This window comes from Aythya ferina (assembly GCF_964211825.1).
Source record: "Aythya ferina genome assembly, chromosome: 1".
Classification (NCBI taxonomy): domain Eukaryota; kingdom Metazoa; phylum Chordata; class Aves; order Anseriformes; family Anatidae; genus Aythya; species Aythya ferina.
In genome coordinates this window covers 63,533,861-63,559,555 of record NC_140296.1, presented here as the reverse complement: position 1 = coordinate 63,559,555, position 25,695 = coordinate 63,533,861, and the positions used below count along the sequence as shown (strand labels likewise).

Genomic DNA, 25,695 nt, shown 5'->3' with positions numbered 1-25,695 from the left:
TTGTGTTGAACTAACTCAAAGGTTTGGACATCTATCTTTACACAAATTCAAAGTACTTTCAGTAAAATTATATTCCTGTTCTTTAATCTTGAATAAATTAATCCTGTGCTTTGTTTTGAATTATTTGATCTGAAATTGGTGGCAAACCAGCTAACCGTAATTAACCAAGCACATCCCACCTCCTCTCTTTCCACTACTGGCAGAATAACAAGCACCCCAGTTTTTGAAGTACTTCTCTGAAGAAGACAGTACCTTCTCTCTTCTGCTTTTCTAAACGTATTTTGTCACAATTCTCACTGAGCTTCATTTCCCTAACATAGAACAGGCTGTGCTGGGCTATGTTCCCCTCACCCTCTTTTGGGCAGCTGTATAAGCTGCCCTCCCCATTGCTGGTAGTCCTGTGCATCCCTTAGCTTAACTGTTTCCATTTTTTCCCAACTTTCCAGAACACAAAGAAAAAAATAAGATCATACACAAAATGTTACATTTTTTCCCAAATATGTTTAAATGGCTAATACAATTACACTTTCAAAGTAAGCTAGATACTGTATCTTTATAGAAGGGCCTTCTTCCAACTTTGAGGGAAGACAAACAGGTGAGAAAAAGCTGCCAGAAGATCACACCTTCAGAGAAACAGAATAAACGCTTATACTGATGGGATATTTTTAGATAAAGATATAAGAGTTTTGCCTTTTAATACAAATGCCTTAAGGAATATCCCCCAAACTAGGTCTTCCTTAAGAAGTTCAATACAGCAATTTCCCAAATAATTGATGAGGCAGAGACATTGACAATGGCTCTGACACTTAAGTCAGTGTTATAGAAAAAGCCTACATAATCTAGAATTTAGAATTATCTAGAATTCTTCTCATGGCACATGCTCACGCAAAGTTAAACAAAGTCACGGGCTTATTGTTCTACCAGCATCTGATGCTGTTTAAAGTCCAAAGACCAGGATTCCATTTTACACTAGACACCAATGACCAAGGGAGAATCTTGACCATATAATGTCTTTAGACAAGTATCTGTTTTCTTGTCACAAATCAGAACTAAACAAAAAACACCTTCAGGATTAACAGCAGCCTGATCGATTTGTTTTCCAATACCTTGGGGAAGATTTCTTTAATGACACTGGGAAGAAGCACCTCTAGTCAAGTTAAAGCCGTGTCTGAGAATAAACTCAAACACATCCACACCACATTTAATCAAAATACAACCAATTTCACAAAGCATTTCATCTGAAATTAATTTTATTTCATGCTTACTGGTTTTCAAAACGAATTGATAATTCCAACTCACCTGGCTGAAAATCTTGTGCCATTTGATGCAGAACCTGATGAAGATGTGACATATACACTGCTGATTGATCCCTGAGCCATTTCTGTAAAAACAAACAAGTATTATTGCAACAATATTTCAACTCTTCCTATTCAGTGAAAATGCTTAATCTTTTTAGAGCCCAGAAAATAAGTCTTACAACCAAGCAACATATTAATGCTCTACACCCAAAATTTCGTAATTAAAATAAGTGACTGCAAAATTTCAAAATAAATTATACATTTTATGTTGAAGTGAGCAACACAAAAGTCTTCAGTGTCCTTATATAGTAAAAATAATAAAACATCGTAAAATGAAGCCATGACCACGTTTTCATTTAATACCTTTTCCCTTTTCAGACAAATCAACTATAAGTAATATCTTCATAAAAAAAATTACACACTGAAAAGATCTGCATTCTGCATTGTCCCATGCCAGTAGTTCTCTGAACAGCAACAGCCTCTTCTCTAAGAATCTCTATGTTATTTGTTCCCTAACATACACTAAAAAGCACACATTTGAAAACTTATAAATCTACACCACAAACCAGTAGAGATTATTTAAGATCAGTTAATTTCATGGTTTTTCCTTGATTTCCACGTTAAGAAGGAAAACAAATGAACTCTTGGAGTAACTAACCTGTCACATATGGTTCCAAAGCTTTGGGAACCAAACTCCTTGCAATTTTTAGGTCCTCTGCTGAACAGCTTCCAGATTCTAGCCCACAGGCCATCCCCATTCGTTTTAGTACTTCTATATCATCATGAATTTCAAAAGTATTGTCAAAATTAAATAGATACTCAAACCTGTAGGGGAAAAACATCTCGGTTAACTTCATCTTTCCAATCACTTAAACTTAACTAAAATTAAACCTAAAATGCATGTGTAATTTTAACAGATAAAGGTATTAAAAGTTTTAGTTAAATACTTAAACTATTTTGCACATTTGATCAATAGTTCTCTAATCCCATTCCTCTCTTTTTGCTGGCAAAAGCCATCTAGTGTCATCTTTTTTTCTGTTTTAACCTTTTCTTGTAAGCTAATAGTGCAAGCAGAAATGACTGCTACTTTCAGCTTTTACTTAGGAGATGAAAAGCCTAGGTTTTTGAACCAAAACCAGAGAACAGCAGTTCTAAAAGCAAAATCCATTTTCAAGTCTGCTGGCTGTATTTCATCATGTTAATGGCAAGTTAACACTACTCGGTAAAGTATTACCTAAAAATTCAGCAGAGCTGACTTACTACACACTTTCAAAATCTTTAGACAGTTCATGCATCTTAAGTTACTATATCTGAACACAATTATTCCATTTAATAAAAAGCTTTACGCAGCTCTGTTTCTATTCAACGTTATGCTTAACTCAAAATTGCAAAGTTCTCAATCTACAAAAGGTACAAGTATGTTTATTCATACTTCAGTTTTAACAATTGCAGATGAACTCTTTAACATAGATGTAAAACTCAAAGATGTACCAAAAGCTAGAAAGAAAAACTTCTTTTACTCACTTGTCATTTGAAATACTGCAGTCAATCACTGTTTTCTTGCTGGTGTTCACAATGATGAATGGCAAATGGATGACAGAATTGGAAGGTGGCGGCCGATTTGCCTGTTGTTCTGCCTGACGATTTCGCTGAACGAGGTTCTTGAAGGCAATTTGCTACAAAAAGCAACAGTGATATGGGAGTGAATTAAACCTTCAACATTTGGTTAACCTACAAATCCCTCAATGAATACCAGCAACGGTTGAAACATGTAAATGCAGAAATGAACATATAAAGTTCATCACATTCCTGAATTTTAAGATGTAACAAGAAACAAAAACTAGAGTATTAAAAATGCAAAATGATAAAAATTAATTGAGGAAAAAAACATATCAAAGAACTACAACAGGACAGATCCTTGAGCAGATTCTTGACAGAGAGAAGAGATGACAGTGACTGGAAAAAGCAAGACTCTTACAGCATCTTACTTCCACTCCGTTTAGTATTTCCTGCTAGCTACCATACTCTACAATAATAGTTGAATGATTAATACTGTATTTTTGCTGAAATCGTATGCTAAAAAAAAAAAGGCTAAAGTTTGGGATGTGAACATCTGACATTAGGTTTCTGAATTGTTTAACTAAGATCAGTGACTTCACTCATTTCTTACCAACAATTTTGCAGAATGTAAAGTTCATATTTTAAAGATAAGCAAACTTAAGAACTAAAATCACTCAAGTAATAAAACTCAAGTTATATTAAAATCTTACAGAAAGTCACCAAACGAAGCACTTTTATGGTTGTGGAATCAAATGACATGAACAGGAACTAAAAACAAAATCCAAAGCAAACAGAGGCTGATAAATATCGGAGTTGTAGAGATTGCTGTTCCACAGCTGTCTTTTCTTTCTGCAAGCTCTCCTGAGATTCTCACCCTTACTGTATATGTGATGGAATTACTGAAGGATACTCTGGTGAGCCACCAGCACAGTGACTTAGGGGATAAACTGCTGCTTCCTACAATCTACTAGGTGAAATCTGGAAAGGAGTTCAGTTACAATTCAGCAAGTGTTCCAGAACAACTAAGCCACCTATACAACAGGGGCAGCAAAGTTCAAGAAAGGCAAGACACAGGCTTCTTAGATGTCTCCCATCCCTCACTGGGATAAAACAGGAATACACGTGTAAGTTACCTTGCCCTAGAGACAAGAGTACCTTGACTGTACCTGTAGAATGAGTTCTTGTAGTTGAGACTGTTTTTGCTTTATTCTTTCAAGTCTTCTCTGTTTCTCCACCTTAAGACAGAAAGAGGATGGTTAGTTTGTTGGTTTAAAACAGCATTTTCTCCCCTTAAATTGCTTAAATACCAGAGAACTGAAGGCATGAAGTATGTCAGTCATTAAGTTTCTGCTGATGATTCAGAGATGCACCAAGTCTCACATCAGTACTACTGATGGAAACTGTAACAAAGCAGAATTAACACATCGAGGAATAAAGTAGAATATATCAGTGAGTGTAAAAATTTCTTTGCAAACAGAAGTTACGCCTCAAAGAGTTATCCAGATTCTCTGAAGGAGAGAAAGAGCACGCGGACCACGTGGTTCCACTTGATACCCTCTACTGTTATTGGAAGTACTGGAGAAGAGATATTAAAGAAATGAAGCTGTTATAGAATCAAAGGTTATGTCCCCACAGAATTAAAACACATACTAGATAATAATAGAGAAGACAGGGGACAATACAGTACCAAATAAACAGCTTTCTCAGTGGAGGAAGTCACCAACAGATTCTCAAAGATTTCTTTTACAGACTATTACTCAAATTATAAAGGATCAGAATAAGGGGATGAACAGCAAGGTGACAGAATTTGCTGACAACATTGGGCTATCTAGTATAGTAAAAAGAAGAGCGCTCATCACAAAGTACATAGGAAGTGCCTTTGTAGCACTGCATGATTAAACCATCAAAATTAATGCTGGTAAATATGTGGTATATGTGAGAAACCATAATCCTATTCATGCAAATTTTAGAAAAAGTGACGAGCTCTGAATTACGAATTGCCACTCAGTAAAGTGATCTTCAACTACAATATCTACAAAAATATCAGCTCAGTACATAGCCAGAAATTTTAATTACTTGACAAGGAACAGAGAACATAACACAAGTTATCACTACATCAGCATACAAACCCTGAAGTTTTATATCTTGGTTTCTGTAGGTCTTGTGATCCTATTTCAAAAAGGCCACATAGAAGATCAACCATGATAATTGATAATATGGAATAGATTCCATACCAGGAAATAATGAATAAGTTAAGACTTTTTAGGAAGGAGAACAAAATAAGGTGGGAGGATGAGGAAGATAACTAGAAACCAGGAGTAACATGGAGAAAATGAATGACTGGGTCACCATCACTTCCAATCAAAAAAAAAACAAATACACACCAGGATATCAACTAAATAGAGTATGCTTTAAAAACAAACAAAAAGGTATTTCATAAGAAACTCCTAACGCAGCTGAAAATCTCACTGCCATAAAAGATTCAATGTTAAAGGCAAACTTTGTTCAAAATTGAAGACTATTAAATAGAAGGATATATAGACACATCTATCTCAGGTTGTGCCTGAGCCACCAGTTAAAGGAGAAGGCATCATTAATTGCTTTCTCTAATCGTATACTCCTTCCTAGCTTACTGCTATTGTCCAGCAACACACTAGTATAGACAGACCACTCATCCGAAGACAAATCTTTGTTCCTATGTCCTTAAAATATGCACTTAAGAACAAAATGAATGGAGTTAAACAATTCACATGCAGAATGCAGTTGTGCCCGCTTTTGATGAAAAATTACAAGCATATGCTGTTGAAAAAACTGCAAAGGCATGATGTTAATGAAAAAAGGACTAAGTGCTTTTAATTTAGCATTAGAAATTACTGCCTCCTTCCAAAAAAATAGAGGCTTACCACAAATGACCTGAGATACTTTCCTATCACATACACATAAACTACACTTTCTATATTAATTCAAGATACAGACCTTACTAACTGACCCCCACAACCCTTTTTGCATTAACAGGATGTATTTTACCATTTCTGATACTCTTTTTTACACAGAAAATACAAGTTTAAGAAGACAATACTACATGCGTAATGGGGAATCCCCCAAGCTCATTTGTTCCCTTATGAACTATTTTAATTTTTAAACAGTTTAAGGGTGAGGCTAAGCGTTTTCAACTGGAATAGTCAAAAAAAAGTTTATTATGCTTGACAATTTCACAATATTAGCCTCCCTAAGCTTGTTAAAGAAAAACAACAAAACTTATAAAAACTTTCCAGATACTGTCATTAACAATTTAAATGTCGACAGACCTTGCAGAAAAATTGGAGCTAGAACATTCATGAAGTAATAATGGGTGAAGGGAAGAATCTTGCAAATTCCTTGAGCAAGCTCAATGCATTATAATTTTTGCCATTTCCAAAAATACATTACACTTGTGGCTCAATTATTCCATGGTTAACAGAACCCCTTTCTCCTCTTGTGACTTGCAATTAACAAGTTCTCACTTGGATATCAGAAATTAGCATTCTACGTATCTTAAATGCATGAAATTTCACTGAACATTTTAAGTTGCTTCTTCTGTCAGTACTAATATTATCCCACCCTTCTTTAGAACATTATCAGTCATGGCATTAAATTCAGTAGAACAAGCCATGCATCTTTTTTTTGTTGCTCCAACACTACCGGCAATGCCACACTTTATGAGACAGATTCAAAAACATCAGCTTGAAAATCCTCCCAGACAACTGATTTCCTATTCAGCACACAGAACAGACATCTTCAAACCACTTCACCCTAGTTTTTAAATGCCCTGATTGTCACTCTCTCACCCTAATAATTTTAATTTAAGATAAGTATCTTACTTAAATCAAACTCAGATTGATTAGGTCTGTTATATTTTCTTCACCTAGACAGCAATTACATTGGCAACTTAAAAAACAGTTATAACTATCAAACAAAAATGTTCACAGAATTAGGCCTTTTTAGATAGGTTCCAAAATATTTTTCTCAACTTGTCTGCTTCTGTGCTGCCTTTAAGTTCTACTGAGGGGAACTTCACACTAAGAACAAATACAAAAACCTCATTCTCTTCTGATAAAGTAAACTGACCTCTGTAAACCTCAGTAAGTTTATTATCCTGCAAGCGTAGGACTCAGGATACTTATAAATGAAAAGGAAAAATTCTGCCAGAACTTAGGAATACCTCTGAGTATTAAACATTTTGCTTCTCTCCCAAGGCTCGTACTAAAAAATTTTGACATGTTTATGTAAAACAACTATCAGAAACAAAAATGACCTACAGCAACAAAGAAGGAACGCTGTGTGCATATACTGATTGATAAGTAACACTGCAGATGTATTATTTGTGTGGCATTGGGAGAAAACAATTTGCCTCAGCTTTGACCACCACTACTGCAGTGGAAATGTACACTAGTTATTCACTTTGGTTAACTTCCAATCGGAACCACTTCACATATATTTTAAGTGTTGTGTGGCAGAGTTGCTCCTGACATAGAAGAACTACTTCAAAAAACTATTCAAGCAGTCTGGTTAGATGTGTGTTCTGTAAATACAAGTGTGTGTGTGGGGGGGGAAGTATCAAAAGAGATCCAACTATTCTATCTTGCTATCTCAGAAGATCACATGCAAGATAAAAACATATTCAAGTAAACTTTTATGCTAACACAAAGCCATTGTGAATTTCCTATATAAATACCTCTAAATTCTGACATTCCTGAGCCGAGTTAGTAGGTAGACCGATCCATTTGATTTCCTTCTTCTCCTTAGAGATAATGTTCATGGCCATAAGGACATTTAAGGCATCATAGACACGTCGTCTAATATTCTTCTGGTCATAAGCCTGCTGTAGACATAGTGCATTAATCAAAAACATACCTGTGACAAAAATATTTGAAAATAAAATGTATTACAGTAAATGGGTAAACTTGGGTAGTATCTGAACTGTTTCATTTAGCAGGAGGAAAAGAAATGCAAATCTAAAGAAATTTATCTTCCCCCATTGAGTTCACATATACTTGTCCACCCCATTTACTTACTGATTCATTTGGTGAAATGTGATTATCAGTGGTACTGAACTCTGCAACCAACTCGTCTGCCACCTCATTATACGAAGTGGTTCCTTTTCTTTGTACCTTCTCACAAACCTTCATAGAGAAATGACGTAAACCTTTGCCATTCTTCTCTCCTTTTTTGTTCCGCTTCCTAAATATACACATAATATGTAATTTAAGAAGATTTGAACTTTGGAATACTTAACATTGCTTTTGCAAATACAGGCACGCTACAGTAAAAAGCAAGTCTTCCCTTTCGTTACACTCCTCACCCCTTTCCAACATTTTTTTTTTCCTGATATTCTTCTCCCCTCTCCCCTGATAAAACTTACAGTAACAATTCTACCATCTTTATGCTGAGACACAATACAGATTTATCTTTTTGGCAACTCTGCTAGCTCCAGTAGCAGATACGTTAACGACAGGGACGTTACTTAAAGAAGTCAGTAAGGAAAACCTTACAATCTTCAAGACGGGGGAAAGGCTAAAATGAGAAGTGAATTAGAACAGGTAATTTATTTTTCTCTTTTTTTTTTTTTTTAGATAGCCCATCTAGTTTTGCAACAAAAGCCTATGTTGGTTGAATATTGTTCCAAGTCTGATACTGACTGAACAGATACACTTGTTGAACTCACTTCACCGGTTGAGCACCTCTCCTATGAAGAGACGCTCAGAGAGTTGGGGTTGTTCAGCCTGGAGAAGAGAAGGCTCCAGGGAGACCTTAGAGCAGCCTTCCAGTATCTAACAGGGGCTACAGGAAAGCTGGGGAGGGACACTTTGTCAGGGAGTGTAGTGAGAGGACCAGGAGGCTTTAAACTAAAAGAGGGTAGGTCTAGATTAACCATTAAGAAGAAAATCTTTACCATGAGGGTGGTGAGGCCCTGGCACAGGTTGCCCAGAGAAGCTGTGGCTGCCCCATCCCTAGAGGTGCTCAAGGCCAGGTTGGATGGGGCTGTGGGCAACCTGGGCTGGTGGGAGGTGTCCCTGCCCATGGCGGGGGGTTGGAACCAAATGGACTTTAGGGTCCCTTCCAACCCAACCCACTCTATGATTCTATGAAGCTGTTACAAAAGCTTCAAAGTTACTATAGATAAAGTGTAATGATTTTTTCTGCATGTCTTTCACATAAAAAGTTCTGTGTAACTTTTAGAGAAATCTAAGTATCAACAGAATTAGTTTCAAAAATAGAACCTCTCATTTTCTCAAATGCATCATAATTCCAAAGTAGAAAATCTATGTGTAACAGGACACTGACGATAATTTGTCTTAAAACAACTACAGTTAATGAGAGACCCTTAAAATCAAACTTGCACAACAAAAGACATAACAACACCACATTAATTGTATGTACAATTTATCTGCAGTAAAGACTTCATTCTGATTTAGAACAATTCTTCAGGATATACTTTTTCCATCTGAAGTATACTGTCTTGTCTTAGAAATAACCCAGCAAAATAGAAATGCCGAATTAAAATGTGAATCAAATCAGGTGAATTCTTGTGTCCTTTTAGGAGCTGAATTCTCTAAATCCAAGTAACATGAGAAAATCTGTCAGTGTTTACAGAAAATATCCTACTCATTTGTATGACAAATGAGCAGATATTCATTCCTGTATGACTATGCCTATTTTTTTTTTTTTTTAACATAGCATACTTTAATGTTGAAGTGCTCTTAGTTGAAAGGTAAGTAGACTGTCCTTCTCAGACAGCTCACCTGAAGAGCGCATACACTATCACAGCAAACATTTAGAACAAAAGTTTCAAGCTATTTATTAATCCTTTGCAACTTTCATTTATAGCTCACCCAGCAGACCACGGCGAAGAATCTGCAGTCTGGTTCTGTGATACAAAATGTGTATTAGGTGTATGTGGGCTTCCTACCAGGATAGTATTTGGCGCTGAAGGTCTCTGAGGTGTACTGATAACCTACAGCAAAGATAAAATCATTTGGAAAGTAAGCATAAGTATTCCAAGGTATTCAGATGCTGCAATATTCAAGTGATGTATTATCCAAGCATGAATAATACTTTGTTTCTACCCACTTCTATTAGATGTTTTCAACTTATACACATTAGCATAAAAATTTTCAGACTACATGTTACACAGTTAGAGCACTCCCTAAGTAATAATCATTTATGTTTCATCCTTCCTAAGCAAGCTTTTCATGCTAACTTTCTCACTTACTGCAGATTTTGGTTTTAGACAAGAGCATTCCATTTTCCTTTAGCTACAGCCTGCCTCACCAGCAAAATCTAAAGTTTACTCCCCAAGCTAGTTTCAAAAATTTAGCCTTTGCAAGAATAAAGTAGAAAAACTTCAAAGTTGAAACAAAACCATCCAGTTAAAATGTTTCCAATCCTTACAGAAAGCCAACCACTCTCCCCTACTATTCATAACCAAAACTGCTCATTGTTGAAAACAGAATGAGGGTGGGGGATACAGAACAGGCACTGGGTGTATGTGAACCAGTTCACTTTCTCCCTGGGGGAAAAAATAAATAAATAAAAACACCATCAATTTTGCTACTGGCAGTTCTCTGCCAACTACAGACCAAAAACTTTAGCTGTTTTAACCTCCTGTTTTAGGCCATTTCTGACAATGTTTTTAAGAGGAGTTGGAATGAACATCCCCAGGCATATTTGAGATATCTGATCCCACTGCTTTGTCTTTTGCCCTTAGATGACCACAATTCCTGTAGCCACCCCCCAGCAATTCTGCCCACAACCTTTTCACTTTCACTGATCTCATGGAAAAAAAAGTGTCTGGTTCACCAACATCTCAGAATGCCATGAGGACAGCCAGTGTGCTGCTCAGGTAACACAGACAACAGAAGAGAGGAAAGCTCTCAGCCAGTTTTTATTCTTGAGGATACAGTTAGAGAGAACTGGTAGAAACGACAACATTTTTCTTGCAGAGGCTAAAATTAGAGGGTCCCACCCTACTCCCTTGCTTCCCATTTCCACAAACAAGCCCACCATCACCTTGGTGCCTAACACATAACACAGTGCATAAAGATGGGAAGCCAAACCCATACAGAGGGAGGGAGGGGAGCTATAAAACTCGGAGAAAAACAAACCATTTGGCAACAGCAAACACTGGAAATCTACTGTGCTCAGTAGTGTCGTTAAACATTCAGCAGTACAAAGAAGTAAATGGATGGAGATAAACCCACACTCCTTTCTAGAATGGAAAAGTGAAGTCTGTTTAGTAAATTCAAAACCCGCTCAGCATTCCCAATCTAACTCACAGAAGTCTGCAAACTAGCCAGAATCATATGCTTTCAGGTTATACCTTTAAAAAGTTCAACTTTTACATAGAGTATTTAAGCTTGTATGTTATGCAAATGATACATATCTCAGAGAGAAACTTAGAAATACAAGATCTTTCCTTAAAAAATTCTAATAATTTCTCTCATGTGTTGAAAAGTCTTCATATAGCAAACAACCACACGTTAAAACTCTATACTGTTTTTCTGTAGAATGGAAATAAACCTTACAGATAAAAAGGAACTTCAACATGGCAGGGATGTTTGTTTTTTAATAGCCATTTTAAATCTAATTACTCTTGCAGTTATAAACAGGTGATTTTCATGTTTTTCTGAAAGATGCATCCCTACAACCTCTTAAAGAGGAGGACTGCCACATAGGATTTTGGATTAAAAATGTACAAATTCTAAGCCTATCATCTACCAGTAACTGCATTACATTGTTTCCAAACACATCCAATTTCTTTCAGTATTTGATGGACACAAATGGCGGAGATACTCCAGAACTTCAGAGATAACTGGTGAGCCTCTCTACTTTGTAAGCAAGTGAAGGAAAACTCCTTAACAAAGCAGCTGCCTATACCAAACATCTTATCAAATCTGAAGCAGCAAGTATTGATATTACAGAACACTCTACAGCCTCAAGTTTCAGATTCTGCTAAAGAACTACTTGGTGCTATTGGCTCCTTAAAAGGAACATTGATGTCCCTAACGTTCACACATGAGCTCATAAACAGGAAAGACTGAATGAAAAAAATACTGAGTTAGGCAGTACTGAGTCACTAGGAACATCCTAAAACAAAAGCTTATGGGTGCAATTATAAAAGACAGTTTTTTAAGGAAAATAGGGAGAGGAGAGGCAAAGAATGCAGAAGTGAAAAAAGAAATGTCTGCTGTTCTCTAAAGTTTCCTGATTTACAGGGAGAACGAGATTGCAATCCAGCTCCTTAAGAACCACTAAGATCAAGACCATGGAAAAGAACAGCGAACAGCAAGAGTCTACACAAACCGCTGTACTAAACACTGTCCCCATATACATTTTCCTGCTAAGAAGAAATCAGACTGCCTGAACAAAGAACACAGGCTCAGAAAATTAAGTACTTAAGCATTAAAAAACTGGTTTTGGCAGTCAAGGGTTAGAAAGTTGAACAGGGTCACAAGCCAACTCAGTAACTCTGATCCTCAAGAACATTTGGCTCATTGACAGAAAATTCTTGCTGTCCTTCTAAATCATAAAGCCAGAAGAAATTTATCCGGGGTTTCTCTCTCTTTTTATAAATACATAAAATAAAAAACTCCACCTCTTCTTTCGTGACATATAACCAAGCATTTAATTTTGTATTGGTAATAATAGCCCATACAAATATGCTGTGATATGGGACCTTATTTCATCAAGATTTATTTTTGTCTTATTCTGAATATTTGAGCAAAGCGATAAAGAACTTATTACTGAGAATGTGAATTTCACATAGCTATCATACTACCAAAGACTATGATATTAAGACTGGTTCTTTCAGAATCAAAATTTTTAATAATCTTACCATGCAAAATTAGTCATTATAATACAGATGAGCATTTGTCAATTTAAATATGTGATTTGTATGTGTAAATATACACACACAGATATCAAAACAGATTTGCATGCATTTATTTACTCATTGTTCAAAGTTTAAGAAGGCATCAGATAATTTGTCATTTAATTATTAAACCATGGCCCTGGTACTTTGAGAAAAGTTTTTTTGTTTGTTTGTTTGTTTGTTTGTTTTTAAGTTACCTTTCACTTTCAACATTAAAATCTACTATGTACACAGCCTAGCAATAAAACCTGGAAGAGATAACCCACATGTAATTGTGATTGTAATGTAATGAACATGTAATGTAATTATAATGAACAACCTATGATCTATACAAAAACCATCTTCCTCTTACTGCTGGTTAGTGAAATTAATGCCTAGCAACTCTATTTCCTTGTTTGGAGTATTTATTTACAAACTGTCTCCTACTAAAGAGGCAGCATCAGTTAAACTCATTTTAATGCACTCTAGCTTTCAAGTAATTGCTGGAGGGAGTTAGTTCACCACCACCACTGGTAGTTCAGCACAAATGATCTGCAATTATACTGATACTTCGCTACTCAAGTATCTTCAGTCTGTCTCAGATGGGCCTCCTCACATTATGTGAAGCTCAAGGAGTTGAACATAGTTCACGTTGCACTGCTGCAATTCAATTAAGAACACTGGTGGATGTAGAGGTTTGGTTTGGTTGTCGTGTCAACCTCCCCACCCCCAGGCTCTCTTCGAATTGACAGCCGTACCAGAGCAGCTATCTGAGCATGGTCACAGTTTCAAAGTATAGTCAATAAGCAATTATACAGATAGACTGCTTATTACAGAGAGAGTGGACTTTCCACAACATCTGTGCAGTTAAACTGGAACAGTTATAGGCAACCACAGTTATAAAACAGTCCCTAGAGCTCAGAGTTGGTCAAGGGAGATGGAAAACCGTTCTTGTATTACCAAATGTAAGAAATTAAATTCTAGATGTTTATACCTTGCAGTAGCTTTCCAGAAGATGAACTGAGACCAACTCTCAGTTGATCTTAATTTTGATCAATATAGAAATGACTTCTCATAACCTATGTATTATCTACTGCATTATTAGGTTCTCTGAGTCCTCTAATTTCACATACCTCACACTCAGAGCAAAAGCAAGCACTGAAGCAGAAGGATATCTAAAATCATCATTAGCATTAAAAAATGTAGTACCGCTTTCAATTTTGTTCCATCTGACTTCAATCTCAGTAAAAATGTGCTAATGGAATTAAATTTACATGTCTCTATGACAGAATCTGGAAGAGCCACTGATTAGAAGTGGCAACATTAATGAATGATAAGGCCACCTGAATATTCAGGTATGTTGATTTGACAGTCATCTTTGCATTTCTTTCTGCACATTTGTTCTAATGTATTAAGTCCATTAAAATTAGAAACATTTAGACAATCTGCACATGACAAGTGATGCCAAATATCAATCTACAACTCAGATTTACAGTATGTGTAATCAATAAGAAAAAACAATGCAAAGTCTCCTTACCACTTGTTGTGTAATGTTGACATTAGACTGTCCAAATGTTTTTGGCAGGAGCTGCTTTCCGAGTGTATTTACTGTAGAGGGATGTACAGCCAATAGAGAAACAACTCCTAAAAACAAATACAAGTACAAATCTTCAGGTCAGCCACATTGTATTATTTTAGCAACTGCAGTTTCAGAGATATTACCAATGCATATTAACAGAAACTAGCTCTGAGCTCCACAGAGAGACAACATAAACGTAGCATTTATGCATCTGAAGAAAAAAAAAATCTTAAAAGATTCTTAGTATGTTGTCTTAAACTTCCTCCTGTGTGACCTTACAGCTCAGCAATCTAGTCTGAGCATGTTTAAACTCCTCATACTCCAATTTTTCTCCCAAAGAGAGCTAACTGGTATCTGATAGAAGGATTACCCTCCTTGTCTACACCCTTTCTTTTGCGGCTATTGAAACCTTTTCCCACACTGCCCCAAAACCAAGCCCAATTCCCCAGCATACAACATAGCCTTCTGAGGCATGCTGGTCTATAAGAGGTTATATTTGGTTAGCACAAGCTTTTCCAAGAGAGTATTCCCAACCAACTTTTAGGTACCCTCTTCCAGCTGCAGGGAATTAAAGAACTGAAGCACACAAGAAACCAGTACTTGAGCAAAACACATGCAACACAGTAGACCACCCCTGCAGGGAAAGCTGCTCTCTTCCTGTTCACAAGCCATCCATAGTCCCTGTTGATGGTTAAGCCTTAAGCCACATAAAACAACAGTTGAACTACAAAAATTCTACGCCAGGTGTCTGTAGTGACTTAATGCGCCATACCAGTCTTTACATAAATAAGCAACAAGGACTGAAAAAGAATCATGGGGCAAATAAGGTGAGAAGTTTGACAGCTCTTTCCCTGTCAGAAGGGCATGGCACAACTCCCATTCCTCTTTTTTCCTTTTATCCAATGCAGAGACAATAATTATTGCAATAGCTGCATCAGGAGGAACCCTGACCAGTCCTTGATGCCCTCCATCCCTCTTACGCATGCAGGTAGTCAACAGAAAGTTGGAGACAATCCCTCCTCTCCAGAAGGCCTGCGTTTCCAAGCTGCAATTACTATACCGTGACAAACTGACAGCTTCACTCAAGAGTTATTTTCAGCCCCACAAAAACATAGGATGCTGTAGCCCATCATTCTTTTCAACTTATGAATGCTCCTTCAGAGTCACACAAGGAAGGCTGCTACGCCTTCTTGTTCCTTCAAGTACAGCCATCAGTATCATTGTTTTTCATTTCAGCCTTCCTCTTTGCAGGATGCAGTAAAAAGCAGTATAAACTATTTGGACTAGTACTGCTTGTGCATCTTTGCTCAGCTACTCATCAGTGTGCCTTTTTTTTTTTTTTAAGGCTTCTAATTGCTTGAAAAACAGGAAAGCAAACTGAAGATTCCCCTTCCCATATAAGAGCTTCAACTGGTTCCCCAAGTTAAGCCCCCTTATCTATTTGATCTCTCATGTTACAGAGCCTTTTCCTTGCCTTTGATGGTTCTTGTTGCCTGTACACTTTCTAGGTCTCCCACCCTTTGGAGATTTTTGAATGGGACAGACACATTATTCACGACAAATGAATGATATATGTTATACAATAACATTTTTATTTTTTCTATTTTACTCCCTATTCCTTCCCAAATAATTCTGAAAATTTGATTTGTTTGTTCCCCAGCAGACACTGATTTCATGTTTTCATAATATAGCCTACAAGGACTTAATAACTCTCCTGAGTGTCAAGAGCTCACTAGGGGTCCTCATTTTATCTGGTTTAGTTTTCATCAATTATTAATCCATAAGAGGACTGTCCCATTCTCTGACACCTTAGTTTCTTTAACAGGCCAATTAAGGACCTTGATAATGTCTTTTTGCTGTTGCTTTCAAGAAATCCAAGGACATCACACTGATTAGATATCCCTTATCCATACATTTGTTGATTCTTTCAAAGCTTGACTTTGAGAAGACATAACTTCCTAACTTCCCTTTTCCCCTCCTTCTAGAGGGAGACATGTTAACTCCTGCCCAGTATCACATTTACCCACGCCTACTAATTCTCTTCGTTGTTATGCTCTCAACTGATCTTCCAAACAGAACCCCAACTTCCTCATCTGCATTTCAAGCCCGCCAAGAATCAGTGCCAGGTACGTCCCTTTCTATCCTGGTAGGATATTACTCGCACATAAAAGGATTATTCCAAGCCACAGTGCCAGAAGTACTTTTGCTAGGTCCTTATACTTCAGCGAGACAACTTCACAAAGAGCAGTCTTGCCATGAGATGCTCCCTAAGCATCTTCATCATCTGTCAATTTTACAGACACACAGACTTCACTCTTCTGATGTGTTCAAAACCAAAGCAATTCTTTATGCTATCATGTTGTTTCTGCTTATGCAGTCAGCAGAGACAAATGCACCTGTAACAGTCCAGTACAACTCCATGCTACAGCAGAGGTGAGGAATCAAGTGGTTAGCTCTGCAGAAATGGACCCAAGGGGGTCCTCATGGACAGGACCTCTGTGCTAAGGCTTAACAGCACACTGGGCTGCATTTAGAAGAGATCACCAGGGTCAAAAGAAGCGATTGTTCTCTTCTGTGCCTGCACTCTAAGCTGTATCTGGATTACTCTGTTCAACTTTGGGGCCACAGCGCAAGAGGATTCACAAAGAGGAAAGAGTCCAGCAAAAAGCTGCCAACACTGTTAGGGTACTGGAGCTTATGACATGCAAGGAGAAGCTGAGGGAGCTTGGTGTGTTCAGCCCGTAGGACACATTAAGGCAGGACAAGAGGTCTGCCTGTGGCATCTGATCACTGCCTTCAAACAGCAAATGGGGAGCTGCAGAGATGACAGCAGAAGGAAGAGAGGCAAGTCTCAAGTTGCTGCACACAGCAAATTCCAGTTAAATACTGGGGGGAAAAAAAAAAACACAATGAAAATGGCAATGCACAGGAACAGGTTGCCTAGGAAGTTCCCTGGAGATACATAAAAATTTCAAGTACTCAAGGCTCTGTGCTTTGAAGTTGCCCCTGTTTTGATCCAAGGCTAGATTGGATGGCCTCCAGCCTCCTTACATTATTCAAATAATTCTAGGAATACAAAAAGTTATCTTGCAACTACATCATCTGCATGAAAGGAACGGTATACGTTATGCTTCTTTAAAGTTTTTAATTACATTAACATTTTCTGTGGCACTGTGCCAGCATTAATCCATGCCCCTGAACCAACCAAGGTAGGGCTGTCTGTACACACAAGCTGATTGGCAAGGAAATGCAAACGTAACTGGAAGAACAGCAACACACCTCTGTTCCAAGAGAAGTCAAAGTCCGCCCATAAAAAACAGCATATTAAAGACTGCTCAATTAAAGGAAAAATATTTTTAAAAAATGATTTTTTTCAATTTGTCTCTGCTTCATGCATCCTACTTCCTCATTTACCTGACTTGCAAAAGTTGTTCTAGCATCCAACTGCATTTTTTCCCAAAGGCTCATAATGCTCTGATTTCAGTGTGTGTGGAGTGAAAATTGTTTTTAAGTATACAAGCAGAAATAACGTTATTAACTTAGCTTTGCAAGTGACTGACAGCTCAGTTTCTCAAAGGAATTTTACTAATCATTTGTTAATTACTGTTACTCTTATAGCAATCACTGCCATCCAGATAATCTTGTACTTTATTGCCAAGATACAGTGTACACTGCAGCATGTAAAAATTAAAACCGCAAGTTTGCAAACAGTTTCCTGGCACTAACTCTTCTTCCTTTTCAAAACAAATGTATTAATGCAGCTAGTTCCTCACATTTTTTTCTAAAGTTTTTTTTCCTTGCATTTTCTTCTAAAGATATTAAGACCTCAAAAAACATGGTAAAAGGCCAGCTAAAGCACAGAAAAAAAATATATACATACACCGAAGGACAAAACTACTAACTGAATGCTCAGCCTCCCAAGCATTGCCAGTTCAGAAGAAAACTCCTAGCAGCTTACCAATCAATAAACCACAATGCAAGCAGAGCTTCTTTACTGTAAAGCTCCAGAATGTCTCCAAACAGAAGATAGAGAGAGATGGGATCAAGGAGCAATGTCATATAAAACTTGAACAGCAAAAGCAGCAGCACACTATTTAAGAAAAAATTATTTACCTGGAAGTCTTTGTAGACAGCTAAGTGTCTTCTGCATACAGAAAATGTGTTAAATAGTCTGCTTTGGTTACTGATTTCAATCAGGGTTGAACTCTTGAATTCTTTCATATGCCCTTACCAGCATATGAGAACAATCCCAAGAATTTCACCACGAATAAAGAATCTCCTGCAGAATTTTAGCAGAGTGGTGATACCTATAATTATAAACTCTTGAAAGAATTTGAGATGTCACAGAAAAAGAGACAGTACATCTGAGATAAAACAGTGCCCTATGCAGACAAGGCAATAGATCCCCCTGAGCACTGACTGCTCCAGTTCATGTAACAGTAGTGACTCTGAATGTGGTGTTTTGTGTCAAAGTGTTTGGGCTGAAGCACCCCTCACCTCAACAGAAATCCCACTCATTCTAGGCACCGTACCATTTGCTGATGCAATCAGTCTTTACGTCTTCTTTTCTTGAGAAAGAGCACGCAACAGGACTGATGCAACAACAGAAATCAACTGAAAAAACACGCCAGTTTCCTGATAATGCGGTCTCTAACAAAGTCTTGTCAGTAGAAGCAATATTGTATGTGGCAGAACCGGATTAAAAAAGGTAATTCTGAAAGCACTTTCTGCTATCACAGCCCAAAAAAAAGAAGGTATGGAGTAAGAAGAGAGTGGTTTGTCTGCATTCAAAGTAATTCCTACCATTTCCTGCAACAGCCTCAAACTCTGTTCAGCAGACCAGTTTGTAAGTAAATACTCTACATGATTGAAGGTTAGGAGTTGAGCAAAGAGTTATTTTAAGAAAGGTCCAAAGCAAATTAACCTTGCAGATGACATTTTGCAGTACAACTGCTTTTAACTGCTCTTACAAACTCCACAAGCTCTTGTTTTAACCCTCTTTAATAAAACTGATGGTTTTAACAGAGCAGTTGAATCTAGCTTAAGGACATCTGTGCAACTTGAAGGCAACAGTATTATTAAACCAGTCTCAATACAAGTCACACACGACTTACGCTTTTGAAAAGACAACACTACTATCAATAACCTGATAAAACTCACAATTAAGAGAATAGGAGTTGAAGAGAGCAAAAAAGACCAGTGAGACTTTCCATGAGCCTGATGATTTCAGTAAGCGCCACTGACGCTAGATTCCATTGTGACTGCCACTTCTGAGAAGACCGAGTGTCATCTGGAACGTTCCTTATGTTTGGAATCAAAAATAAATAGGAATAGAATTCATACATAGCCAGAGTACCACTACTGCTTAAGATCCAAATGACTGATCAGGGATTACATGAAAGCTATGAGAATTATTTGGAAAAATGGTGTAGAAACAGTTTGGGCACCTTCTGTTTGCAGATTTTATTTATTTATTTATTGGTTAGAAAAGAGACATGAGGAGAAATAAATGGAGTTCTACATCAACATCCCTAACAAAATTCTTTACTGTCACCACGTGGTAAAGCAAATACCAAGCTAATTCCAGCTTCAAACCTGTCCACCAAACCATCAGCTTAGAACAAACAAAAAAAAAACAACTTAAAAAGTCAACTAGTAATGAACTGCACAGTCCGCTCAGAATATGCACAAAGAGTGCACTTAGAAGTTCTGGGAAAGACGACAGAGGTTACAACTAGACCCTGGGAGCCGATTCCTCATCCTCCACTCCTTGGAAGCTGCAGTTTGTAACTTCTCTCTCACAAACACCATAGACACATTATGACTAATTACCTATTTTTTTGAAAATTAGCATTGAACCACTTCTGAGCCTTTCAACCTCCCGTAAGCTTTGACAACACACACAGATGACTGTCTCCAGTTGTGTGCCAAGCCAAGTAATAGTATTTTTGCTTATTGAGCAAATTGCACCATCATGTTGAGACAACATGCTTACACGGCAGCCTTGGATACTTTTACAAAGACATCCATCTCCCCCGATGTAATACCACAGTATTCCTGAGTGCTTAAGTAATTTCTTACATCGACTTAGACTTTTAGCTAATTCTTGCCATCCTTAGATATGACTAATAATACTTCTCATAGTACAAACCAGTCTTTCTTTCCAAGTCTGTTCAGATATAGTCTACTCTTAGACTTTATGAGTCCTTCTAGACTTTTTGAAGCATCTTTCCTATTGGCAGCAACAGTTTTATTTCCCGACTTTGACTTTAGACGATAACAATTGTTTGGAATCGTCTGGGCTGCTGTAATGCCCCGGCTTTTCATAACCAGTGTTCAGGCATATGTTTGCTGAAGGGTGAATCACAGGCTCTGAAATAGCTGTCTGCTTTCATTCCAGAGGAACGACTCCAAACATTGTCAAAAACCAGGAAGCGTTTGATCTCTCTATACAGATAGAATAATATAACATTGTGAAAGCTTCTAGTCATTTAAATATAAAAGCACAAGACAATGTTCAAGGCAGTGTTGAAATAGAGTTTAAATACACCTCAAAAATTTACATATTTGACAACTTCAATTTTTTTCAATTACCAAATCTGAAATGAAAACAAAACTCAAGTTCTTTATGCCTATATAATGTGAAACCTGATTTTAAGGCATAGGAGACAAAAGGAAGACATCTTTACAAGCATCTTCTGGTTGCATACCAATAATGCCACCTACTGGCATGACAGATGATCCAGGTTTTCTTTTTGATTAATTCTGAAGTTAACCTATGAGCTTAATTTCAATTCAACACTAAATACCATTGGCTCTCTTTCCCTTCCACTCAACCAGGTACTTTTTTTCACCAAATATCCTCGCAAGTACGGGGCAGGATTAGAACTGAACAGTGTCCTATTTAAATACCAACACTAATCTGACTGTAACAACAAGGACCAGAATGCAGTACTTTTCTTCAAAATGCAACCTCATGGAAAAACATTTTTTCTAAGTCTACAAAGTTTATCGCCAAATAATTTTTTAGAATGCACAGACTCGTGAGGAAGTTTTACTGGTTCAGTTCCTATTAAAAGTTTTTTCCATTCCTCCACCACATACTGAATGAATTCTGATTATAATTATCAGTTGAAGTCAACATACGGGGTGAATTTGAGCATTTCACATTTAAACAATTAGCTGGGTTCATATTCCAAAACAAACCCAGGAATTAATAAAAACTAGATTTTAAAAAAATGGTAACAGTAATAATCCCAGAACGGAAATAAACTAAAATAACAAGTAAAGCATCCAAATGAGATTATCCTTGCCTTCTATCTTGCCTGCAAGAAGCAAGCAATTACAATCCAGTCACTTTGGAAACTTACTCCATGATTAAACTGCTCTTTTAATTCTGTCTTGGATAAAGGAATTTCTCCTTTTTATTATTGCCAGGAGGAGGGATAGAGCTATAAATCACACTATTTCTTCACTTGGTGTTTTAAATTTTCATAAACATTGTTTCTGATTACAAATTAATCTCAATAAACCCTCGAATTATGAACAGCTTATGCAAATCCCACTCCCAAGCACAGGGTAACAAGCGATGGAACAGGCCCTGTGTAGTGTTCTTAGCAACTGAGGCCTCAGGGAGAAAAATGCAATTGGGTACTTTGGTATGAGCCAAGGAAACTTGCATCTGGTTCCAGTGGGATTTATCATTACTCCGCAATGTCACAAGCTGACAGCACAACAGCACAGGGCAAGCAGCAGATATAAAACCACGTAGCTTTATCAGCTTATCAATGAAAGGACATCTGGATACACCGCTACCTTTTGCTGTGGGTCAACTCATTAGCAGACTCTAGCAAAGCTGCATTTTTAAAGCACCTGGCATTGTTCAGGATTTCCTCAAACATGTTTACATCATCTCTTCTTCCCTTCCCAGACACTCTCTGCACGTTACATTGCTACTTTCTCCCACGTGCCTGGTGACAGGACGAGGGGGAATGGGCTTAAGTTGAGCCAGTGGAGTTTTAGGTTAGATGTTAGGAAGAACTTCTTCACTGAAAGGGTTGTGAGGCACTGGAACAGGCTGCCCAGGGAAGTGGTGGAGTCACCATCCCTGGAAATCTTCAAAAGACGTTTAGATGTAGAGCTTAGGGAAATGGTTTAGTGGGGACTGCTAGCGTTAGGTCAGAGGTTGGACTCGATGATCTTGAGGTCTCTTCCAACCTAGAAAATTCTGTGATTCTGTGATTCTCTCCTGAAGAGGGTTATAGCAGAAAACCACCTTCCTGGTTACCGAGTACACCAAAACCTTGTGCCAAACCAAACCCCTGCAATTGTGCCACTTTAACCCTACCAGGCTACAAGCGCAGCAGACCTGGCATGTAACAGGAAAGCTGCACTAAGATGCAATTTCATACTTCACCTCCTCTCAAAAAAACAGGACTTCCAGGAGAACATAGATCTTTCCATCAGGACCTCCCTGGAGCCAGATGTACTGGAAACCTGCATTATCGATACTTCTTCACTGACAGACTGACAAATACTTGAATACTAAAGAAATTTATTACAAATACATTTGTATCAAGAAGAAAAACTAAATGGTACATTTTCTGAAACTTTCATGAGATCTGGGAATCAATATGGCCTCCTATCAAGTTGATGTAATTGATGTCTCACTCCACTGATACTTTTCCAAGATTCAACTTTGAGAATCTGCCTTCCAGAATAAATTCTCAGTGGAGAAGGAACAGAAGTGGAGAGAGAACCTTCAAGTGAGCAGAGCTAATGGCATCATCCTAATACAAAAGAAAAACTTGCACCTTGCTTGAGACACTTGACAGCATGCTGTTTTTTTTTGGGGGGGGGGGCTAAATGAGGTGCTGCACTCCATTAATGGAAATACATTCCATTAATATAAGTGAATTTACACCCAGCTACTTCTGAATAGACAAGCTTCCAGCTCATTTCCACTGATACCTCTTATTGCACACTAAAGATGCATTTAAAGCAAGAAAGACATCTTTGAAGCATTTTCTAGAATGGTGTTTTATCTCCATGACAATTTACTCAATCACATGCTCTATGCAAAACAGATGTTGTGAAGTAATTTTTAAACTATTTTCTCCTCATAAATGAAGTCAGATCGTGCTTTAAAAATAAAAGTTGTTAGTTAAACCAGCACTGATGAATTAGAAGTAGTTCTGTGAGTTGTGAAAAGAAACGATACGGGTTTGTAGGAACAGGACAGAGAAGACTAGACCTAAATTCCCCTGAACTAGACTACGGGTTAATCCGAGAGGATGGGGTAATCCAACAGTGCATGAAGTCAATGGACTTGTCAACACTAAGGTTTATGAGAACATCAGACAAGAAGAAGCAAAACGAGTCAGACCTAATAAATTTCTCCCTACTTAGTACAACTTACCAAAGCATGCCATCTGTCACACGGGAATAAACCAGACTTAGCAGCATTTGGAAGCAACAAAGGAAAATGGCCTTCCCACCAAAACCTACCCTGAGATGAACGTGACCACAAACATGATGTTACACAGAAAAAACTGGCACCTCCATGAAAGTATGACCAACACTTACTTCACTTGCAGTCATATATACAATTTTGGACACTTGTGTTCAGGAAGGTTGATAAAAAGCACTAAAACAGGCTCAAAGACTGACCACATGGACAAAGAGCCCATCTGATGCGAAATCTAGAAAACAATGGCTAGATGGCTTGTCAAACTAAAGACTTAGGACACACAATTGTTCTTAATAAAGAGTAGGCAAACGCACTGGAGAAAACTATTAAGCTGAAAAAATAACACTACCACCAGCAAGATGCATAAACTGGCAAAAATATACTTAACTGGAAATCAGAAAATAATTTCAGAGTCTCACTATGGAAACAACCTTCCCATAAGAATACCGGGAAGAAAAATCTGATTTTGATATGTAGCATAATCAATTTAGAAAAGATTCTATTTAGCTGTCTAGAACTGCAGGCACTGGAACTCAGCATGCTTCTGTTTTTTTCCCCCCAGTTATACTAATTGTAACACACAGCACACACAGCTCTCCAAACATTTAGATACTCTTAGTTTTTTGAGCGTACATGTCAAATTGAAGTGTTGTAGCCTACATTTCATAAAATTGCTTAATTACATTACACTATCATACAAGCACAGCCACTATCAGCAAGTCCAAAACAGTTCTGTTCCAAATACTATTTCAGATAGGTACTAATGGATGCCCTATCATAAAACCTGTCACAGCCCATTTTAAACTGTTACACCCCTGCATTTTTCTCCACTGCTAGTACGTACTGCCCCCAAAGGCTGTTTTAGGCCATCGTGGCCTTTATACTTATAGCTATGCTACCGAGAAGACCTCATATGGGATGACTGTAAAACCACAAATGAACTTTGTGCTCGGTTTATAGACAATTATAAACCATAACAAAACCTACAGTTTGTTTGCTGAGTACACAAGATATAACTTGAGAAAAGCTTTACAAAGCTATGCTAAGAAAGTATTTTAAAGCCAGTAATAAGCATAACAACTAAAAATCAAGAAACAGGCTTACTAAAATTGTGTTCTTACCTTTTCCAGGACTTAGGTTTTGGTCTATAAACACCTTAAGCTCTCCATTGGCTTCAATTAGTCCAGCCTATTAAAGAAAGTAACTTTTATTACATTTACAAACACTGATAGCCTTTTATTGTTAAAGATGGAAGCAATCACACAAGAAGACTCTGCTGCCACTATTCAGTTCCTCGGAAATCTGCCACTAATTATACTGTTTGTGGCACAGTATTTCTCAACTTTAAAAAAAAAATCTGTTGATTTTTGTAAATACTTATTCTTAAAAAGCAAGCAAAAAAGCAGTTTACACCTACCTTGCTATTTTGTGCCCTAACAGCATACATGCACTGCCTTAAGAGACAGCTGAACACCCCTATTTAGAACCACTGCCATCTGTGATTACACCTTTTGCTATGTAGGAAATAATACCCTGTTAATAATGTTACAGCAAAGACAACAGAGGTGGTAAAGAGCACCTTAAGACATTTTAACTAGGAAAATGGCATTAAAAAGTAACACTTTGAGCTTTTCATTTTTTTTCTTTTTTTAAAGATCAAACTGCAGAGCTCTTAAACAAAGGATTACATACAAGTGTATCAAATAATCATCATCCCTTGAGAACGCTCATAGTGGAAATTTAAAAGATAATACTGGATAGAAAAAACAAAGCCACAACTCCTTGTTATCTCCAGACAAAACAGCCCTGAAAGAATGATGAACACCAGACAAACAGACTGTATCCGTTTAGAAAGAACAGCAAGGAAGTCAACACTTGTACTTACCAGAGTTTAGCAAGT

General features: G+C 37.4%; 1 protein-coding gene across 4 annotated transcripts in view; it reads right to left on the bottom strand.

The window, feature by feature from the left end:
• The window catches only part of TFDP1 (transcription factor Dp-1), a 41,291-nt gene that overhangs the window by 2,273 nt on the left and 13,323 nt on the right, over window positions 1-25,695 (bottom strand). For 2 of the 4 annotated variants that reach the window (XM_084495594.1, XM_084495593.1), the window contains exons 3-11: window positions 24,917-24,983; window positions 14,285-14,391; window positions 9,731-9,852; window positions 7,913-8,078; window positions 7,573-7,719; window positions 4,025-4,093; window positions 2,823-2,974; window positions 1,957-2,123; window positions 1,300-1,381 (exon numbers count right to left, since the gene is read on the bottom strand). In XM_084495594.1, the coding sequence (XP_084351720.1) occupies window positions 1,300-1,381; window positions 1,957-2,123; window positions 2,823-2,974; window positions 4,025-4,093; window positions 7,573-7,719; window positions 7,913-8,078; window positions 9,731-9,852; window positions 14,285-14,391; window positions 24,917-24,983 (1,079 nt within the window). The remainder of the gene's footprint in view (window positions 1-1,299; window positions 1,382-1,956; window positions 2,124-2,822; window positions 2,975-4,024; window positions 4,094-7,572; window positions 7,720-7,912; window positions 8,079-9,730; window positions 9,853-14,284; window positions 14,392-24,916; window positions 24,984-25,695) is intronic. The other 2 variants (XM_084495596.1, XM_084495595.1) reach the window with 1 other exon arrangement.